The 20377-nt window shown below is 38.4% G+C and overlaps 1 protein-coding gene across 13 annotated transcripts in view; it reads right to left on the reverse strand.

Annotated features, from left to right (window-relative positions):
* The window catches only part of fryl (furry homolog, like), a 467472-nt gene that overhangs the window by 336671 nt on the left and 110424 nt on the right, over nucleotides 1–20377 (reverse strand). For 2 of the 13 annotated variants that reach the window (XM_072569014.1, XM_072569007.1), the window contains exon 1: nucleotides 17970–18677. The exons of 10 other annotated variants lie outside the window; for them this stretch is intronic. In XM_072569014.1, the coding sequence (XP_072425115.1) occupies nucleotides 17970–18042 (73 nt within the window). In that variant the 5' untranslated portion in view covers nucleotides 18043–18677. Of the gene's footprint in view, nucleotides 1–17969; nucleotides 18678–20377 lie in introns of those variants that run through there. One more of the 13 variants, XM_072569059.1, reaches the window with a different exon arrangement.

Raw genomic sequence — 20377 nt, forward strand, 5'->3', positions numbered from 1 at the left:
AAACAGTGACACCATGTTTGCCAACCTCTAATCTTCTGGCACCTCACCTATGACTATCGATGATACAAATATCTCAGCAAGAGGCCCAGCAATCACTTCTCTAGCTTCCCACAGAGTTCTCAGTACCTGATCAGGTCCTAGGGACTTATCCACCTTTAACCATGTCAAGACATCCAGAACTTCCTCCTCTGTAATCTGGACATTTTGCAAGATGTCACCATCTATTTCCCTACAGTCTATATCTTCCATATCCTTTTCCACAGTAAATACTGATGCAAAATATTCATTTAGTATCTCCCCCATTTTCTGTGGCTCCACACAAAAGGCCGCCTTGCTGATCTTTGAGGGGCCCTATTCTCTATCTAGTTACCCTTTTGTCCTTAATGTATTTGTAAAACCCTTTGGATTCTCCTTAATTCTATTTGCCAAAGCTATTTGCCCTCCTGATTTCCCTCTTAAGTATACTCCTACTGCCTTTATACTCTAAGGATTCACTCAATCTATCCTGTCTATACCTGACATAAGCTTCCTTCTTTTTGTTAACCAAACCCTCAATTTCTTTAGTCATCCAGCATTCCCTTTCACCCTGGTGTGTGGGAGGAAACCAGAGAATCCACAAGAAACCCACGCAGACACAGAGAGAACATGGAAACTCCATACAGACAGTTCGCACGAGGCGCAGCCTTACGGTCTGATTTACTAAAATGCAGGTGGGGAATGGAGCTATAGGCACCTTTCACGGTGACGTAGCAATGAGTGCATTTAAGACAGAGGTAGACAGGTAATTGATTGGTAAATGGGAAAACAGGTGAATGCAGTTGAAAAACATATCAGTCATGATGAAGTGATGCAGCAGTTAGAATCAATGGGCTGAATGATCTAATCCAGCTCCATTTCTTATGATCTATGATCTTACATGGAGGATCAGTGGTCACTGAGCCACTGATTTATAAAAACTGTTTCACCAATATTTCCCGTAAAGTGACTGCACAATATTTGCATAAAATGCTGAATAATTTAACCACCTTAGGAAAAAAAATGCCGTCAATATTACAGCAAAACTACTTCCTTACATTTTATACGCATACACATTTAATAATCTTCAACTCAATGGGCTTGAAAAACAGCAATATAAGTGATTGGGAACAAATAGTGTGCATGTCTTATGAGATACTTCAAATCAAGACCATCAATTATGCATTTTTAATTTACAAACATTTGTAGAATTTGTTCTGAATATTACTTTTAATTACAATAATGCACATCAAAGTTTTAACATAGCAGTAAATATAAAAGTGCCGGAAAATAGCTGTATTAGTACATAATAATGTATTTCTAGCAACTGGTAGTTTATTCAACTGTTAAACTGCAGGCCATGGGCTTGCCAGTTATATTGCGTAATAGTCCGCAGGGAATGTCTACTGCTTCCTGTAATTCATCAGAAAGCTAACATCGCAATGCCTTCGCTTTTAAGATACAGTATTTGTCCTGTATTCAATTTACAGGATTGAATGGCCTCTGCTGACATCTCTCCTGTAACCTCAACTACAGCAATTAATAGAATAATTACAAACAGAAAGCTTAGTACTCACCTCAAAAATTTAAAAATGCTTCATATAAGCTGCTTTCGAAACAGTAGCTTATGTTCCAAGGTAGCCATTCTCTGCCAGTTCTCTTCAGAACTGCACCTTGTGTAATGCAAAACCTTTAGCACCGCAGATGCACATTAGGCTAGGTTAAATGCTCAGCAACAGGTGAAAGGCCCAAACAAAGATCTTAGCACAAAGAGTGTTCCTCACTGAGCTAAGTGACAAACTTCTAAAGATTTAACTGCAATTAAAGTAAAGGTTACTAATGCTTCTTACTGGCTCTAAACTGCCCTTGATCTAATGCAAATAATTTAAGAAAATAAAAATTAATTATAGTCAAGAACTGACTTAAAACATCCCAGCAATTCATATTAGCCTAAATCTCTGCTCCCTAAAACAACTTTATTTCTATATAGTTTATGCATGAACTATACTCAAGTAAACTCAGTAGCCTATTATAAAATGTTCAAGGATTATATCATCCTAACATTGTTTTATTTCTCTCCCTCCTTATGTTTTATTTGCATATTTTGCTTAACTGAACTGCTGGTCAACAACTATTAAATCAGATAATAAAAGTACAGTCATACCCAAAAATGCTTCAAGACTTGCTTTTAAATAAATTGATCCTTTTTCATTGTGCAGTTGGACTCCACAGTTTTCAATATTCGTTACCCAAAAGGGGTAACCAATCCATTTCCAGAATGATTCAATTCTAAGTTCACATTGAGTAATGGAGTCATTTGCAACAGGTATGTTCCATACATTTCACCGAGTTGAAGACCACCCATCATGTTAATTTACTTATTTAAAACTAAGAGGCTATGGGCTATATCTATCAGCCTAAGACACATGGTGTCAGTTTTAGATGCAGCAAACAAATCAGTTCAGCCAATTACATGTCAGAGTTTCATGTACAGGAACTGGAATAAAGCGGTCTTGCTAAATTGGACAGGGTTTAATTACTGGAGTTTAGAAGGATGAGAATTGATCTCTTTGAATAATCTAAAGTTCTGAAGAGGCTTGATTGCACAGAAGCTGAGAAATTATTTCCACTTGTCAGTGAATCTAAAATACAAGGGTATAATTTTAGGATAAAGGATCAATCATTTACGATTGAGGTGACGTGAAATTACTTAGTTTTGAATCAATGGAATTCTCTGCCCTAAAAAGGATAAGGATACTCCATTGTTGAATATATTTTAAAAATGAAATATGTTTCTATACAATTTTTAAGGGGATCAAAGGATGAGAGACATGAGCAGAAGGTGGAATGGAAACTCAAAAATCAGCGATGATCATATTAAATGACAAAGCATATTCAATGAGCAAGTGGTGCAGTCCAGCTCCTATTTTTTGTGTTATTGCATATATTCCACCTCTAATTAGGAAAATATTAGAAACTATTTTAAGAAATGTAGTAACAGAACATTTAGAAATACATAATGATCAAGCAGAGTCAGCATGGCTTTATGAAGTAGTAATCATGTCAATACATTTACTTGAATTCTTTGATTGAGAAAAAGCAGAATAGGTAAATGGGAAGCAGTGGATGTAATATTTAGATTTTCAGAAAGTGTTCGATAAGATACCAGACATTAGGCTCCTTAAGACAGGAACCCATGTTGTTGTAGGCAATACATTAGCATGGATAGAAAACTGGCAAACTAATAGAAGACAAATGTGGGATAAGGTGATCTTTTCAGTTTGGAGAAAGTGAGGACTGCAGATGGTGGAGATCAGAGCTGAAAATGTGTTGCTGGAAAAGCGCAGCAGGTCAGGCAGCATCCAAGGAGCAGGAGAATCGACGTTTCAGGCATGAGCCCTTCTTGAGGAATCTTTTCAGTTTGGCAACCTGTAATTCGCGGATTGCGGCATGGATCAATGCTGGGGCTACAATTATTTGAAGTATACATGAATGGCTTGGATGAGGCAAGTGAATGCAATGTAGCCAAGTTTGCGGATGACACAATAATAGTTGGAAAGGTAAGTGGCGAGGGTGACACAGAGTTTGTACAGGGATAAGTGAAGGGCAAAAAAAACATATACAGGTCGTTCTGCTATAACGCATGTTTCATCAACCCAAATTCACTAATGCAATTTACGATTTAAAGGTGAACTTTTAAAATGAATGTTGGCTGTAATGCGATTACATAGTCAATACATAAAGCACTGTTTTTAAAATGTGATTTTTCTATAATGCAAGGTAGCACAAAAATGTGACAACAGTGCTACAGAAAAACTACCTGTATAAGACATCATGGGAAAATGTGAGGTTACGTACTTTGGTAGGAAAAAAAGCACTGAACTTTAATTATTTGGAGAAAGACTGTAGATAACTGCAGAACAGAGGGATTTGGAAGTCCACATCCATGAATTACAAGTAGTTAGTATCCAAGATCGCTGGGTAATACAAAAGCCAACTTAGGACATTGGCTTTTATTTTAACGAGAATGAAGTATAACGGTCGGGGATTTTGCTAAAACTATACAAGGCACTAGTCAGACTACAGTTGAATACTCTGAACAGTTTTGGCACTCTTATCCGAGGAACGGTACACTGATTTTTGAAGCAGTCCAGAGAAAATTTGCGAATCTTAAACAAGGTATGGAAAGAATGCCTTATAAGGAGAGATCAAGTTCCTTGGGGCCTGTGTTCACTAGAGGTTAGATGAATGAGAGGCGATCTTATTCAAACATATAAGATCCTTAGGGTACATGATAGGATAGATGCAGAAATGTTGTTCCCCTTGAGAGTACATAAAGGGTATAAGCAGGTAGGGAAAAAATTAAGTACTGAGTTTTGTGAAACAAGAGGTTCAAGCTAAGCATGACTCTGGTCAGATAAGAACTTACAGTTAACAATGGAGTGCTGGAGGCAAGGGTAATGGGTTAACAAGATGGAAAGCAGTCATTATGTAGAGCCATTTAACAATATTGGAAGCATTCGGTATGCAAGGTCAGCTAATAAGGGGAAGTATCCATTGTATGAATCCATATAACAAGGTTAAGAACATTCATTATATAACAGTAAAGGGCTTGGTCTCTGCTATTGATACTCGCTGATTGTAACAGTCACCCAATCAATATGTATGTTGTCTTATCTAGATGCTCCTCTCTGTAAATGACTATATAATTAATTAAGAAATTGCTATTCTAGAGAAGACTATGAGCTCATGTCTCTGCGCACATGGGCAATCATTCACTCTCCCTTGAGGGCCCAGAATAAAAACGGAGGTGGTAAAACTATACGGTGTTGCTGAGCGTTTTGCTTCAAATGAGAGGGGGTAGCAGGACAACACCCTTGTTGAAGTGTCTAGGATAGATGACAATCTCAGAAGTAGTTGCAAATTCAAGAACGCGATGATGTGGAATTTCTTCTCTCAGTAGTGAAAGAGGGCTGTTGAGGTTGTGTTGTTCAGTACATTTATGGTCAAAGGAAACAAATTTTTAATCAATAAGGGAACCAAAGGTTATGGGAAATAGACACAAAAAGTGAAACTGTTAATCAGATCAGCCATGATCTTAGTGGATGGTGGAATGGACTCAAAAGGCCTAAATGGCCCACTTCTGCTCCTGTCTTGTGTATATTTTCATTTTTTAAAAATGTCTTCATGGAATGTAGACACCACTGGTAAGGACGGCATTTCCTGTCCAAGCCAAATTGCCCATGAGCTGCATGGCTTAACACGCCATTTGAGAGATCAGGTAAAAGTCCTTCACATTATTGGGCACATTGAAGACAGACCTGGTATCACAGATCATCTTCTCTAAAGAATATTAATGAACAAGATTTTTGTTTCATAACAGTCAAAGGTGGCTTCATGGTCATCATTATGCAGACCAACTGAAAACTTACCAGCGGCATTTAAATTGCATCAACTGCTATGATGGGATTTGAACTCACATCCCCATGGCTTTAGCCTGGGCCTCTGGATTATTAGCCCATTAATAATTTATAACCATCTGTCCTGTTTCAGTCAATTTGTATTAATACAAATATTTGTTTGTGCGCCACATGCTGCTTACATTTGTATAGAGTGTCATTTAAAACAAAGATCAAGGGGACCAACAGCAGAGTCATAGAAAGGGAGCTGAAGTAACTATGGGAGTAAAAACATAAATAATGGGAACTTTAACCTCCAATTACATTGTAAAGAAGAAGGGATCAACACACTATTAAATACAAGTTAAAATTACCATCATGGACCAGTTGGATCAAATTACTTTTTCCTATTCCTTTATAAACAATGCACAAACAACGAGATTTCTATTCTATATGGCCCATTTTGGATTGATAGCTAGGAAAGTTCTTGGGAATGTACCCTCAAACAGTGACACTAAACCAGACCAAAGACAATGGCTTCAAATTTATATATTAAACTGAAAATAAAGGACAGTTCCACAAGCACCCCTCCTGAGAAGTAAACTTTAACTGACTGACCAGATTTACAACCCTTGGAGGGAAAAAAAACAAGTTCCTCCTCATCTCTGTCCCAACTGGAAACCCTTACTCTTGAGGTTACTCCCTCTGGTGCAGAAAAAACCTTTCTGTATCTACCCTGTCAAGTCCCCTTAACTTTGTACGTTTCAATAAAACCGTCGCTCACTTTTCTAAGCTCCAATGAGTCATGTCAGGCCAGCCAAAAAATTTGCTTACTTTCAAATATGAATTCAGAATTCAACAAAAATCTAAAGCAGTCACATCCATCAAAAATATAATTTTCAAATTCCACAGCAACATGTTTAAATTCTAATCTTAATTCTTTAAACGTAAGTCTAAGTTTACACTCATCTCAGGAAAAATTACTACACTGAGTAGTAATTTGGATATTACAAGGTAAGAAAAATATACATTTACAGTTTAGCGTTCTGAGATGTTCTTGTACATCCACTGTAATTTTGCCAAAAATGTGGTAGAAACTCCATTTAGAAACAGAACAGGTTTTCATCACATATTTGATAAGGGCAGGACAGCAAAGCTGCAGTAACAGAAAGGAAACCCAGCCCATCATCAAGACACTCTGTGACAGAGCATAAAACTTAATGTCCTGAACTGGGAGAAAATTGAATGGAGAAGTGCGGGTAAAATATTTCACACAGAGGGTGGTGGCGCCTGGAATACACTGCCAGTGGTGGAGGAGGAAGCAGGCACATTAGAAACATTTAAGGCGCATTTCGATAAAACACATGAATATGAGATGAACAGATGGATAGACACAACTTATGGGCAATATGTAGTGGGTCAAAATAAGGAATAGAAATCGGTGCAGTCTTGGTGGGCCCATACTGTACTATACAGTGTTGTATTGTAAAGTATGGATTTTTCTGTGAAAAATAACACTCAACAAAGGAAATTAGCCTTCAATAATTTAATAGTGTAGCGTTTGTTTTGATGTATAGTAGTGTACAATGTCAGTTATTAACTTCAACACATTTTGTTGTGAGAAGCACGAACTGAACAACTTGGAAAACAAAAGGTCAGCATTCTTCATTTGACAGCACAACAAGATATTGTACACTTTTTGGCAGCAACATTCTAAGACCACATGCAAGTCTATTTTTGTAGTAAACATGTCTGCAACAATAGGTAATTGTAATGAAGTACCACAAAGTGAAATGATATCTGGCTCTAATCCACTGGACATATCCTGATTTCAACAGTAATTTATTATTCCTGCTAAAGACCACCTGATAACCTCATGTTCTGCATCCTCAGCTCCAGCTGAACACTGAAAATAACATGAATCCACCTTACTGGATAGTGTATAATGCATTTTCTCTTCTTGTGTACACAGTATTTTGCTATCCATTTTTTTCCTGACTTTGATGTCAATACTGACTGTTAGGTTTGGTAAGGGAAGGAAGTAGGAACTGAGTACAGAGTTGGATGATCAACCATGATCATTTTGAAAGGCAGAAAGGCTTGAAGGGCGGAATGGCTGACACCTGCTCTTATTTCCTATATTTCTAGCTCTTTTGCTGCAAGTTCCCCATGATAGTTCTGGAAAAATAATTTAATTGCAAACTGACAAACAATGCTAAAGAATGTTACACCGTTTTATGACAGAACTAAAGCACAATATTGTTAATAACACAGATAAAGGGTCAACAAGTATGGATGTAACTTATTTATTTGTGGGTTGTGGCACATCCTTAGCTGGCCAGCACTTATTGCTCATCTGCAGTTACTTTTGACAAGGTGGCAGTGACCTGCTTTCTTGAATTGCTGCAGTCCACGTGCTGTGGGTTGACCGACAACGCCATTAGGGAGGGAATTCCAGGATTTTGACCCGAGTGTGAACGAATGGTGACATATTTCCAAGTCAGGATGGTGTGAGACTTGGAGGGGAACTTGCACATGGTAGTGTTTCCATGTATCCGCTGTCATTGTCCCTCTAGATTGTGGGTTTGGAAGGTACTCAGGATTTTTGCAGAAACTCACCAGTGCATCTTGTAAATAGTACACACTGCTGCTACATAGCATCAATAGTAAAAGGAGTGGATGCTTGTGGATATGCTACCAATCAAGCATGCTCCTTGGTCTTGGACGGTGTCAAGCTTCTGGATTTGCTGGAGTTGCACTCATTCTGACTTTTGCCTTTTAGATGGTGGACAGGCTTTGGGGAGTCAGGAAGTCAGTTATTCACTGCAATATTCCCAGCCACTGACTTGCTCTTGTAGCCAGTATGTTAATGCAGCAAATCTAGTTGGGTTTGTGGTCAATGGTAACCCCAAAGATGTTACCATTTCATTTATGGTAATACCATTGAGAGTCAAGAGGCAGTATTAGATTGTCTCTTATTGGAGATGGTCATTGCCTGGCATTTGAGTGGTGCAAATGTTACAAATGTGCACATAGCAAAGCTAGGTTAGGAAAGCAAGTTGTCAGACACAAGTGATTAAAGCAGCAAATGGAATATTGTGCTTTAGGTCAATGGGTATGAACCATAAAGAGGAGGAAATGGTGAGACAGCTATACAGGGCCTTGGTTAGATCAGACTGCATCAAGAGTATCATGTAGTTTTGGTCTCTTTTGTTAAGGAAGGATATAACTGTATTTCAGAAGATTCATTTCACTAATTCTTGAAATTAAGCAGTGATCATACAATCTGAGTGGTTTGTGGCCAATGCCAACCGGAATCCTAAAAAACACAAATTTGGTTGACATGGTGGCTCAGTGTTTAGCATAGCTGCCTCACAACACCTGGGAGAAAGTGAGGACTGATGCTGGAGATCAGTTTTTTTTTTGCAGATGCTGAAGAAGGGCTTATGCCCAAAACATCGATTCTCCTGCTCCTTGGATGCTGCCTGACCTGCTGCGCTTTTCCAGCAACATATTTTTAGCTCACAACACCTGGGACCCAGTTTCAATTCCACCCTTGAGCGACATTCTCCCCATGTCTGCATGGGTTTCCTCCCACACTCCAATGTGCAGGTTAGCTGAATTGGCCATGCTAAATTGCTCATAGTGTGCAGGCTACGTGGATTGGCCATGGGAAATGCAAGGTTACAACGTGGCACAGGTTAGGTCTGTGTCTGAGTGGGATTCTCTTCAGAGGGTCAGTGGAGACTCATTGGACCAAACGACCTGCTTTCACGTGGTGGGGATTCTATGATTCTATTTTAGTCAAACATACAAAATCCTGAGTGAACTTGACATGGTGGAGACCAAGAAGATGATTCCCTCTGTGAGGAAAGCTAAAACTAGTGGACAGTGTTTAAAAATTAGACGTCTCTAAGACAGAGATGAGGTGGAATTTACTTCCTCAGTGATGTTAGTCTGGAATTTTTTTCTCAGGAGAATAGCGGAGCCTGGGTCACAGATTAGATTTCATATGTAGTATATACTTATATCGATTTTTGATTGATCAAAACCAAAGAAGTGCAGGTTAGGGGAAATTAGCCATGCTGAATTGCCAATAGAGTCCAGGCTATGTGGATTACCCATGGGAACTGCAGGGTTAGAGAGATGGAGTGGGCCTGCTGGGATGCTGTTCAGAGGATTAGTATGGACTCGGAGTTGAATGGCCTGCTTCCACACTATGATTTCCATTCTATGAAATCTATAAAGGTTTCAGGGGGCAGATAGGACAGAAGAATTCATATCTGTCAGTTCAGCCATGACCGTCGCAAATGATAAAACATGTTCAAGTTTCAATCTCCCACTTTTGGCTTTGCAAATTTTCACATGTAGAAAAGCTTCAGTATTACATGAAGTGAAGTAAAATCTCATTTTATTTAACGATTTCTACAAAACAAGTTATATCCTTAATGTATATTATTAAATTCCTGTTTATGATGTTGAAATTCAGCATAATATTTTATGTCCATGAATCATAAGAATACTGGTTCCTTGAGCCTGCTCCATCATTTGGAAATCATGGCTGATGTGATTGCAATCTCAAACCTCTCAACTACCTCTGATATCCTTTCACCCACTTCCTGAATCCATCCACCTATGACTTAAACATTTTCAAGGACTCTGGTTCTCATGCCTGTTCAGCTCTCTAATTCAGCCTTACCCCTGCTTTAAATGGGCAACCTTTTATGGTGAACAATTACCCCTTATTCTAGATTCTCACATAAGAGGAAACATCCTCTCCACATCCACTCTGTCAATACCACTCAGAATAAATATGTTCTGATCAAGTCACCTCATACTCTTCCAAAAATCAGTGAATACAAGCCAAATCTGTTTGAACTTTCTTCATAACACAAACCACCCATTCAATGCCCACATCTAAATATTTTTTCTGAATACTACTCCCGAAACAATTACAGTCTTAAGTAAGGTAACCAATACTGTACAGTGCTCCAGATGTGGCCTTGTAAGTGCCCTATGTAAATGAAACATTACCTCCATACTTTTGCATTCAACTTTCCTCAAAATAATTAATTAAATTCTATTAACTTGCTCAATGATTTGTTAATACATACTAGCCTTTTGAAGTCCTGCTGTCACTCAGATCTTTTTGCATCTGAACTCTGCAAATTCTCATCAATACTTTTGCCCTTCCTCCTGCGGAAATGGACAATTTGACATTTTGACCATGTTATACTGTTTGTCAGATTGCTGCCCATTCATTTAATTGATCTAACTTTTTGCAGCCTTTCCATATCCACTTCACAACTTACTCCCCTGCATATCTATCTGCCATCAGCCAATTTATAACCATTTATTGTTCCTTCATCCACATCATGTTTATAAACCTAAACACATGACATCCTTTGGGCCCTCTATCCACAGTATATGCCACTTCCTCAAAGACCTCAATAGATCAATAAACATGACTTTTCTTGTACAAAATTATACTGACTCTGCCCAATTACATTCAAATTATCTATAACTTCTTTAATAATATGTTCTAACATTTTCCCTAGATATTTAACTAACTCACCTGTAAGTTACATTTGTTCTCTTCCATGCTAATACAACATTCCCCTAATTCAACCTTGCCTTGAATCTAAGATTCTGGAAAATTAAAATTACTGTATCAACCATCTCAGTGGCCACATTTATTAAAACACGAAGATGAAATCCATTAGGACCAATACACTTGTTAGTCCACGATCCAACAATTTACTCTGGACTACTTCTCTGGGAGATTCTAGTTTTCCAGGTTCCTTCTCCATTCCAGTTCCCAATCTAGAGGTGCATCTGGGAATGTACTTGTATCCTCAATATTGAAGACTGATGCAAAATACTTGTTCAATTCATCTGCCATCTCTACATTTTGTATATCAATTGATCATACTCACTTTCTATCACATCAAAGCTCACCAATAAACATTTAAAAAACACAACAGTTACAGAAATTCTTACTACCTTGTGTTCTATTTCTGGCTAACTTTCTCTCTCATTCCAATTTTTTCCACCATACCAACTTTTGAGTAACTTTTTGCAGCATATTTGGTCCAATCTTCTGACCTACCAGGCGGAAGTGGCTACTGCAGCTGCTGGAGATTAGAGTCAAGATTAGACTGGTGCTGGAAAAGCACAACAGGTCAGGCAGCAACCGAGGAGCAGGAAAATCAATGTTTCGGGCAAGAGCCCTTCGTCAGGAGATCTAACATACCACCCGACTGCATAACTATACTCTAAATTCGTTACTTGGTGTTTGCCTTTTACAGTTAAACTCAGATAGTTGTCTTGCCCTTATGGTTTCTTCCTCACTGGAATGCATTTATTTTGTGTATTCTGAAATACACAATTCAATACCTGCCGCTGCTTCACTGCTGACATAGCCTTTAAGTTTTCCAATTAACATTTACCAGCTCTGCTTTCATGTCTTCACAACTGTCCAAGTTTTAAAAATACGTGTGGAGTGGGACTGAGACCGACTCCTCTCTCCTTCAAACAGTGTAAAATTCAATCATCTGATGGTCATTGCCACCTAGGCACACCTTCACCATGAGATCATGAACTATTACTAGTACAGTCTATTCCCTAGTCAGCTCCAAAACTTGCTGTCCCAAGAAATTATCTGAAAACATTTCAAACTCTTTTTCGAGATTACATTTGCCCATCTGACTCTCTCAGTTTATATGTACGTTATAATCATCCATGAATACTGTTGTACTTTTCTGACAAGCTCCCATTATTTCTTCAATTTGGTCCACCCTATCGTGCAGTTACTGTGAGGGAGTTTATACATCATTCCTTACTTCTAACCAAACTATTTCCTAAATTTATGTCATTCCTTTCTATTGATTTCATACGATTATTATCTAAGAAAGCCATCACTTCAACTTTTCCTGAATTCTTGTCCTTCCTAAATGTTACGTACCTTCATTATTCAATTCATATCATCTTGAAACCATGCCTCTGCAATGGCTACCAGATTATTTGTAGTCTCATTCATCAGTTTTGTTTGAATGCTACATGCATTCAAATACAATTTCTTTTAAAAATATTTTTTTGTAACCTATCTGTCGATTTAAACTTAGATTTGCAATCTCTATCCCTTTCCACCCTGATCTACTTATTTCCATTTCTCCTTTGCCTCATTATCAGTTACGGCTCACTACATCTTTCCCTTGACATCAAGGCTGCTTTTGATCAAGAGTGACATTAAGGAACCTTAGTAAAACAGGAGTCAATGAGAATCGAGGCAAAAACTCTCCACTGGTTGAAGGCGTTTTTGTCACATAGAAAGGTGGTTCAGTTATTGGAGGTCAGTCACTTCATCTTCAGGACATTTCTGCAGGGGATCCTGGACTTTTTCAATGACCTTCCCTCCACCAGGAAATCAGAAGTAGGGATGTACTAACAATTGCACAGTGTTCAGTGCCATTCACAACTCCTCAGATACTAAAGTAGTCCAATTGCAACAAGACCTGGACAATATCCAGGCTTAGGCTGAAAAGTGGCAAGTAACATTCATGCCACACAAATGTCAGGAAATAACTATGCCCAATAGAAAACAATCAAAACATTGCCCCTTGTCATCAACAAGAAAATCTAACCACCTCTTACTGAAATTCAACATCAATACCATCAGTGAATCCCCCATAATCGATGATCTACAGCCATTTTAAGATGGAGATAACAGTTGGTCAGTGACTGGGAATTCTGCAGTAACTCACCTCCTTACCAGAATCGCTTGCTCTCCCATTCTTAAGTCTGCTCACAATTTACAAGTCAGATGTAATGTGAGGTAATGTAGTGATAAAGTATGTCCTATTTGACTGAATGATTGCAGGTCCAACAAAACTCTAGAAGGTTGGTGACATCCAGGAGAAACTGGCTGTCCTAATCCAATGACCATGTTAAATATTCAATCCCAAAACAAATAATAGAGAGGTAGCCTCAAATACCATCACGTGATGCATGCAGCAGGTTGCCAAAAAGGTCCTACAACAGCACCTTCCAACCCCAAAACCTCAATTACCTAGAAGGACAAAAACAGTGGATGCATAGGAACACCATCACCTGTAAGATTTCCCTCCAAGTTATCCACCATCCTGACTTAGAACTAAACCACTGTTTCTTCAATCATTGTCAAATTTTAAATCCTTTTTACTCAAGGATCTATTGATGAAAGTGTTTTCAATTCCATCACACAACACCCAGTTAGAGACAAGCTAAGAATACCAACAAGAGCTCTGGAGATAATAAAAGCAATCACATAATGAAGAACGCAACAGCCATAGGAAGTGTTGGAATCCAAAGAACTTTTCTGAAATGGTTCACTTCATGAACAGCTACTCCAGAAATCTCAATGTGAATTCAGACCATTAAGAGGCACAATTAACAGATTTTCAGTTTGCCAACTCCACGAAAAATGTCATAAATAACTCAATCCACCACAATTTTTTGACAAAAACCTTCAAATCTATAAATCACAGAAGTATTCTAGAACATTTGGCTGAACTATCAATGATCTCAAAGAAAAAGATCACCATGATGATATGCATATTAAACAACAGACCTATTAGACACATTTAAGACAAAGACAGAAATCAAAAAGAGGTTGCGTGCATCACTCCAACTCAGACAGCACAATGGCTCAGTACTACTGTCTTACAGTTTCAGGGAGCAGAGTTCAATTCCAGTATTGAGCAACCGTCTGTGTGGAGTTTGCGCATTCTCCCCATGTGTGCATGGGTTTTCTCTGGGTGCTCCGGTTTCCTCCCACGATCGAAGGGTCTGCAGGTTAGGTGGATTGGCAATGCTAAATTGACCATATTGTCCAGGGATGTGCAGGCTGGTGGGTTAGCCATCGGGAGTGCAGGGTAACAGGGGTAGGAGGTTGGGAAGCTCTTCAGAGGGTCGATGTAGATTGCTGGGCCAAATTGCCTGCCGTAGGAATTCTATGATTCCTAGCTGCATGCTCCATTTGGCTCGAGCCAAGTCAATACGAACAGACATCAAATGGTGCAATTTTGAAGCAGTTCAGGACAAAGATATTTGGTATCTGAATATGTCAAGACAAATGTAAAGACTATTTAAAAATGCACATGAAATTCTGGGCTTTGCATAATAAATGCACTGAACAAAATCAAAAGAAGTAATACTCATCTTTAAAAATCACTGGTTAGGCTTTAGGTGTAATGTGCCCAATTCTAGGCAGCATGCTTTAGGAATGATGTTAAAGGAGGCGGCTTACTAGAATGAGGTACAAGAATATGTGAAGAGAAGACAGACGACAGGATTGTTCTTTTCAAAGCAAAAAATGTTTGAGCTAATAAAAAATGTCTCAAAATTAAGGGTATAATGGAGTTGATGGGAGAAGAACTGATTCCAATGGCAGGCGGATTATCAATCAGAAAATACACATTTAAAATAAATAGTAAAAGAACTAATTGTGTAAATAATCTTTGCGATGCAGCAAGTAAAGATTTGGAATGCACCATCTGAAAAGATGATGGAAACAGTTTTAATAATAATTTCCTAAAGGGAATTAGACATGTGCTTTATGATCCAGGTTGATGTTAATTCTGGACAAGACAGATTCCAGAGTGAAACCCAGCTGGATAGACCCTAGATTTTATTTTGGCACTTTTGTTCTCGCGCTGGTCAGTCACTGAACATATCCATACAAGGCTGTCAATATACTTTTAAACAAAAATATTAATTTATTGTACAAAAGGAAACTAAGCAATTTGACAACTTGGAAAGATTTTATCTTGAATTTCAAGTTTTTTTTTCCAGAAAAAAAATCATTTGCCGACATTCATTCCAGTGAAATACCAATCCTTACTCTTTAATTTCATACTCAGAAAACGCTTGCAACCTCATCGGTTTTCAGTTTTCCTGCTTATTCACCTCATGATTCCCTTCGTTAAAATCTCTCCCTGAGATACACAGATACTGGATAATTCAGGGATTATTCCAGACAGAACTTTGAGAAAAGTCCTGTCTGCTCGAATTTCGAAAACAGTTGGGCACTGCCTTCCAGACTGGAGGCAAGTACCATGATGGTATTGAAGGGTAAGTACCAAAAATAGCTTTGAAAGAGAAACCCAAGATATGAGGATAGAATAGAAGACTACCTATGTGCTCAACACCAAATACAGCAGCTTTCACACCAACAAATTAATGTGAAGATTTTGAGATCCATCACTTTCAGTGCAGAACGTTAGCGGACAGCAGAGCAGTCAACAAGAGCTGCGGTTCAAGAAATAACAACTGTGCATGTTAACTTGGAATAGACAACAAATACAGCTTTGTCAGTGTGGCACATATCTTATGAGCCTCATATTTTTCAAACTGACAAGCAATACCACAGAACAAGGACAAACAAGTGATGCCAAAGAGTTAAACAGAAGGATTGTAGATGCTCTTGTTCGAGAATTCTCCCCCCCCCCCCCATTCCTTTTTAGATACAAAATGAAAATAGTTGGCTCAGCTGCTTTTTGTCATCTTTCACTTTTATCCTATTACTGGTTGCAATAATGTGCGCAAGTTCAACCACCATTTATTCTGTGTTGAGTACCTAACCTCTGCTTATTATTCAGTCTCCCTGTCCCAGCAGATTAGAAAGTTGCTGCATGGATAAATAAAATCCTATTTTCTACTAGTGTCTGAATTCTCCTAGGAAAGCCAAAATCGTTTGGAAAATAAAGGAAAGGTGAGAAGTTTTACTAACTCCCTCAGTAACACCATATATATGAACTAAGGAAATTATTAAAACACCTGCTGAGATTTTCAACCACAGCAGACTCCTAATCAAAATATAAGTGAACTCATGTAATATACAAACTTAGCTAAAATTGAAATTTGCAATTTTACTTGCATGTCCATGTCATTAAAAGTTGAGGTAGGAAACCTCACAACTACGAAAAACTACTTAGGTGAGCACTTTTAAGTGTCATAACATGCAATGCTATGGGTCTAGTGCAGCAAAGTGAGACTAATGTAGCTAGTATATTTTTGGTTGTACAGACTCAATGGGCCAAATGGCCACTTCTGTGTTGTATGATTCTAACGACATGCAAACATGAATTAGGAAGAAGCCATTGGGCTCCTCAAGCCCTTTTTCTATCTATACCCAATACCCTTTCACTACCTCCTTAGTCAAATAATCTACCTCTGCGCTAAATATATTCAATTGCTCCGTCTCCAATGCACACTGGGAAAGGGTGCTCCACAGACTAATGACTCAATTTCTCTCATGATCATCTTCCGTACCACCACTCAGCCAAGAGTTAAATTTGCAGCATAATAAATCTATAATTATTCCGTCATTTGACTTAAAGAACTTATGCGCACTAGATTTCTACTAAAATGCATAGATCGGGCCTACTTTTTTTTTTGAGTACAGCACTGAAGAACTAACCACTGGTAAAGGTTTAAATTTTAAATACTTTCTGTAGATAAGACCAAATGGTTAAGATTAAGTTTCCAAATGGAAAAGGTAGCTTCCATTAAGGGTGGCAGATCATTAATCATACAACTTTCATTGATAACTTTTTTTGGAGAGGTGATCAGCATGTTGCTAATTTAATTCCCTGTTGCCAAATCTAGTCTCTGAATTGTTGCTGGCTGGGTGCTGTAAGCTATTTCTGATGTCTGTACACTGCAGAACTCAGGCCTCAACATGGAGTTGCCATGCAGTTTCACATAAATTCCAGGCAGGGGATAGGGGCATAAACTTTTGAGAGTGGGATTTTTTTTTAGAAAGACTCTTTGAAAATACAAGAGCAAGACAGCTGTTTCACATAATGTGCCTGGCAAAAATATGAACTATCAGCAATCAAAATGTTGGCAGAAAGTGTGCGTGCCAAAAGCCAGCCATATTAATGTCATATCATTGTTGCTACAGAATACAGAAAGCTACAGTACAGTCAAACAGCAGCTTGTTATTTACATTCTGTACACTAAACCAGCACATAACATTGTAATGATACAGCTGTGTATCTGGATTGTGAAAGAGAACTTAGCGGTACAAAATGATATGTAAACATTTCATAAGGTAACCTACTGGTGAGTAAGCTATGCTGCATCATCTTAATGGCACTAATAAGAAGCATTATCCCTGAAAAAAATTAGTCGGTTACACAAATATCTACTGATTACTATGAGACTGTTTAAAATTTAAGGTAGCATTCTAAATCAGATCAATATGATTGTCATAGAAACAGAACCAAATCACTGCCCACATATTGTTCAGAGTAGCAACATAACGAAAACAATGTATTTGATACAAGTAAAAAATGAATGCAGTGACTCTATAGACCTAATCATATTAGTTTATCTAAAGCAAAAGGGAATGATACAGAAGATCCACCCTGAATACAACAGGGAACTGAAAGGTTTCACATGAAGGATAAGCTCCAGTCATTTTCACACAGCTCTTAATGCACTCAAACATCAAAACCTTACATGATACGATTACATGTTATTTGCATATATAGATAATTAATTTTTACTTACAGCTACTACTCCAAGACTTCAGCAGAGACTTGATGCTGATTTCAAAAAACACAGAATCCTGCAGGCTTAACATTATGCCTTTTGACGAGCAACAGCAGCTAGCGAATTTATTAAAACAGTTTGCCAGGCTGCGTATTTATTTTGTCTCAAATTGTTGTCCTCGACTCCTATCAAAGAGCAGTTCTGGCCTCAAGTGTCCCTTTCTCATTATCATGCAGTCTTTTTATGTGACGCACATTTTGAGTTCCAGCAATGCTGAATGCAGATGAACTCGCCAGTCAGAAAAACTTACTCTACATTCAGTGTAGTTTGAAGGGCAATTTCACCTTTCACGGAGCATAATAACATACATCTTCCGCAAAGACTGAACCGTATGATTTACACAAAGGGTAGTCTGTAATAGCTATGTCGAACAACTGTTACCAGCTGCTTCCTATGGTGTTGGTAAATACAGTACAGAAGGGTGGAGCTCAGAACTATTGAAAACAAGTGCTTAGTTCTAGCTTCCAGAGAAATACAACTGCACAGACTGAAACGACCACAGCACCTCTCCTCGCATTGCCTTGCACAACGGACATTTCACAAAATCACCAATGATGTACATTCTTTGCCGCGGCTTGCTGCTGAAATGCCTAGCTCGAGTGTCTCTTCACAGCAGCACATTACTTCCTACAGCACTGCCCACCCAGTCAATAATCAGCGACTTCTCAGCATGCTTGTGATGACGCATGATACAGCGTCCCACTTAATCCACCAAAGTAATGCGAGTGCCTGGTTTTTAGTTAGGGGGAGGGGAGGACGATGGTGATGGGTGATGCAATCAATACTGTGGTTTTCCAGCCTATCGTGCAGCTTTTCGGCTTACCTCAAATTTTTCTTCTTCCCTAACAGCTTATACAAAAATTCTCACTTCATAGTTTCAGAAGAACAGAAAAGGTTACAAATGTTAAATCTATCTTAAAAACATTTTCACTTCGACAATTATACAAGTCAAACACTACTTAATTATTTATGACTCAACAATTAAATCTTAAATAAACATTTCACTTATTCACACAGAAGTAGTTTATTTTTAACCAAATATTGTCCAAATAAGAAGCAGATAGCCCCCACCCTAACAAAGTACATTACTGGAGGAAAACATCCCAAAGCACTTACTTCACAGGGCCATGGTGGGACACAGTGACACCAAGACAAGTAAGGAGATAATAGGGCAGTGGCCAAAAGTGTGGTCAAATAGCTGGATTTTCAGGAGGGATTTAAAGGCAGAGATAGCAGTAGAAAGGAAAGGGAAGCAATGATTTAGCAAAGGCAATTTCAGAATGTGGGCCTAGATGGCTAAATGTAAAGGTGTTAATGGTGCAGCAAAGTGATTTGGAAAAGCATAAAGACATCGGAGGGTCTGAGGACTGGATGACATTACTGAGACAAGAACATAAGAAATAAGAGTAAACCATGTGCTCATCAGACCTACACTGCCATTCAATACAGTCACGGTTGATCTTCACTTTTAATGTACTTTCTGCCTGCTCTACATCCAATGAGTCCCTGAGAAAGCAAAGACCTAACTATCTCAGCCTTAAACATAGTCAACAATGGAGCATGCCAACTCTAGGGTAGACAAATTCCAAAATTCACATTCCTTTGGGCTAAAAAAGTTTTGCTCATGTTAGTTCTAAATATAACATCAAATCCCAAATTTGTGATGCCTTGTTCTACAGCCCTCAAACACAGAAAATAAAAGTTCTATCAAAGCCCTTGCAAATCTTCAACATTTAACTGAGATCACCTGTCATTCTTACAGTCATAGAGTCAAAGACCTACAGCACAGAGACAGGCTCTTTGGCCCAAATTGACCAAAATGTCCATCCATGCTTATTCCATTTCCCAGCAGTTGGCCCATGTCCTTCTAAACATTTCTTATCTATGCATTTGTCCAAACATCTTTTAATTGTTGTTAATGTACCCGCCTCATCTACTTCCGCTGGCAGCTCATTCCATATGCGTACCAGCCTCTGTGTAAAAAAAGAAAGTTGCCCCTCAGGTTCGCGTGGATAGGGTGAATGCACTCAGTCTTTTTCCCAGGGTTGGGTGATAAACTTCAAAAGCTATAAGCTTAATTTCCTCATTTTCTGGAAAAGAACAAACCACAGAGCCCAATGCAGTGAAGGTACATGGTAGAACTATGCTCTTTCTTAAAGAGAACAAAACCACACACCCTTTTCTAGATGAGATCTCACCAAGTTCTGTACACATACAGCAAGACTTTATTAGCGTACTCATTGTGATAAAGGTCAACATGCTTTCCAATATGCTTGCTTTTGCTGCATGTCAACATTGTATTTCTTGTATAAAAACAAAATTCCTCTGAACATTAACATGAAACAAGTTTCATACCTTTGGGGAAA

The sequence above is a fragment of the Chiloscyllium punctatum genome, chromosome 1, assembly GCF_047496795.1.
Source record: "Chiloscyllium punctatum isolate Juve2018m chromosome 1, sChiPun1.3, whole genome shotgun sequence".
Lineage (NCBI taxonomy): Eukaryota > Metazoa > Chordata > Chondrichthyes > Orectolobiformes > Hemiscylliidae > Chiloscyllium > Chiloscyllium punctatum.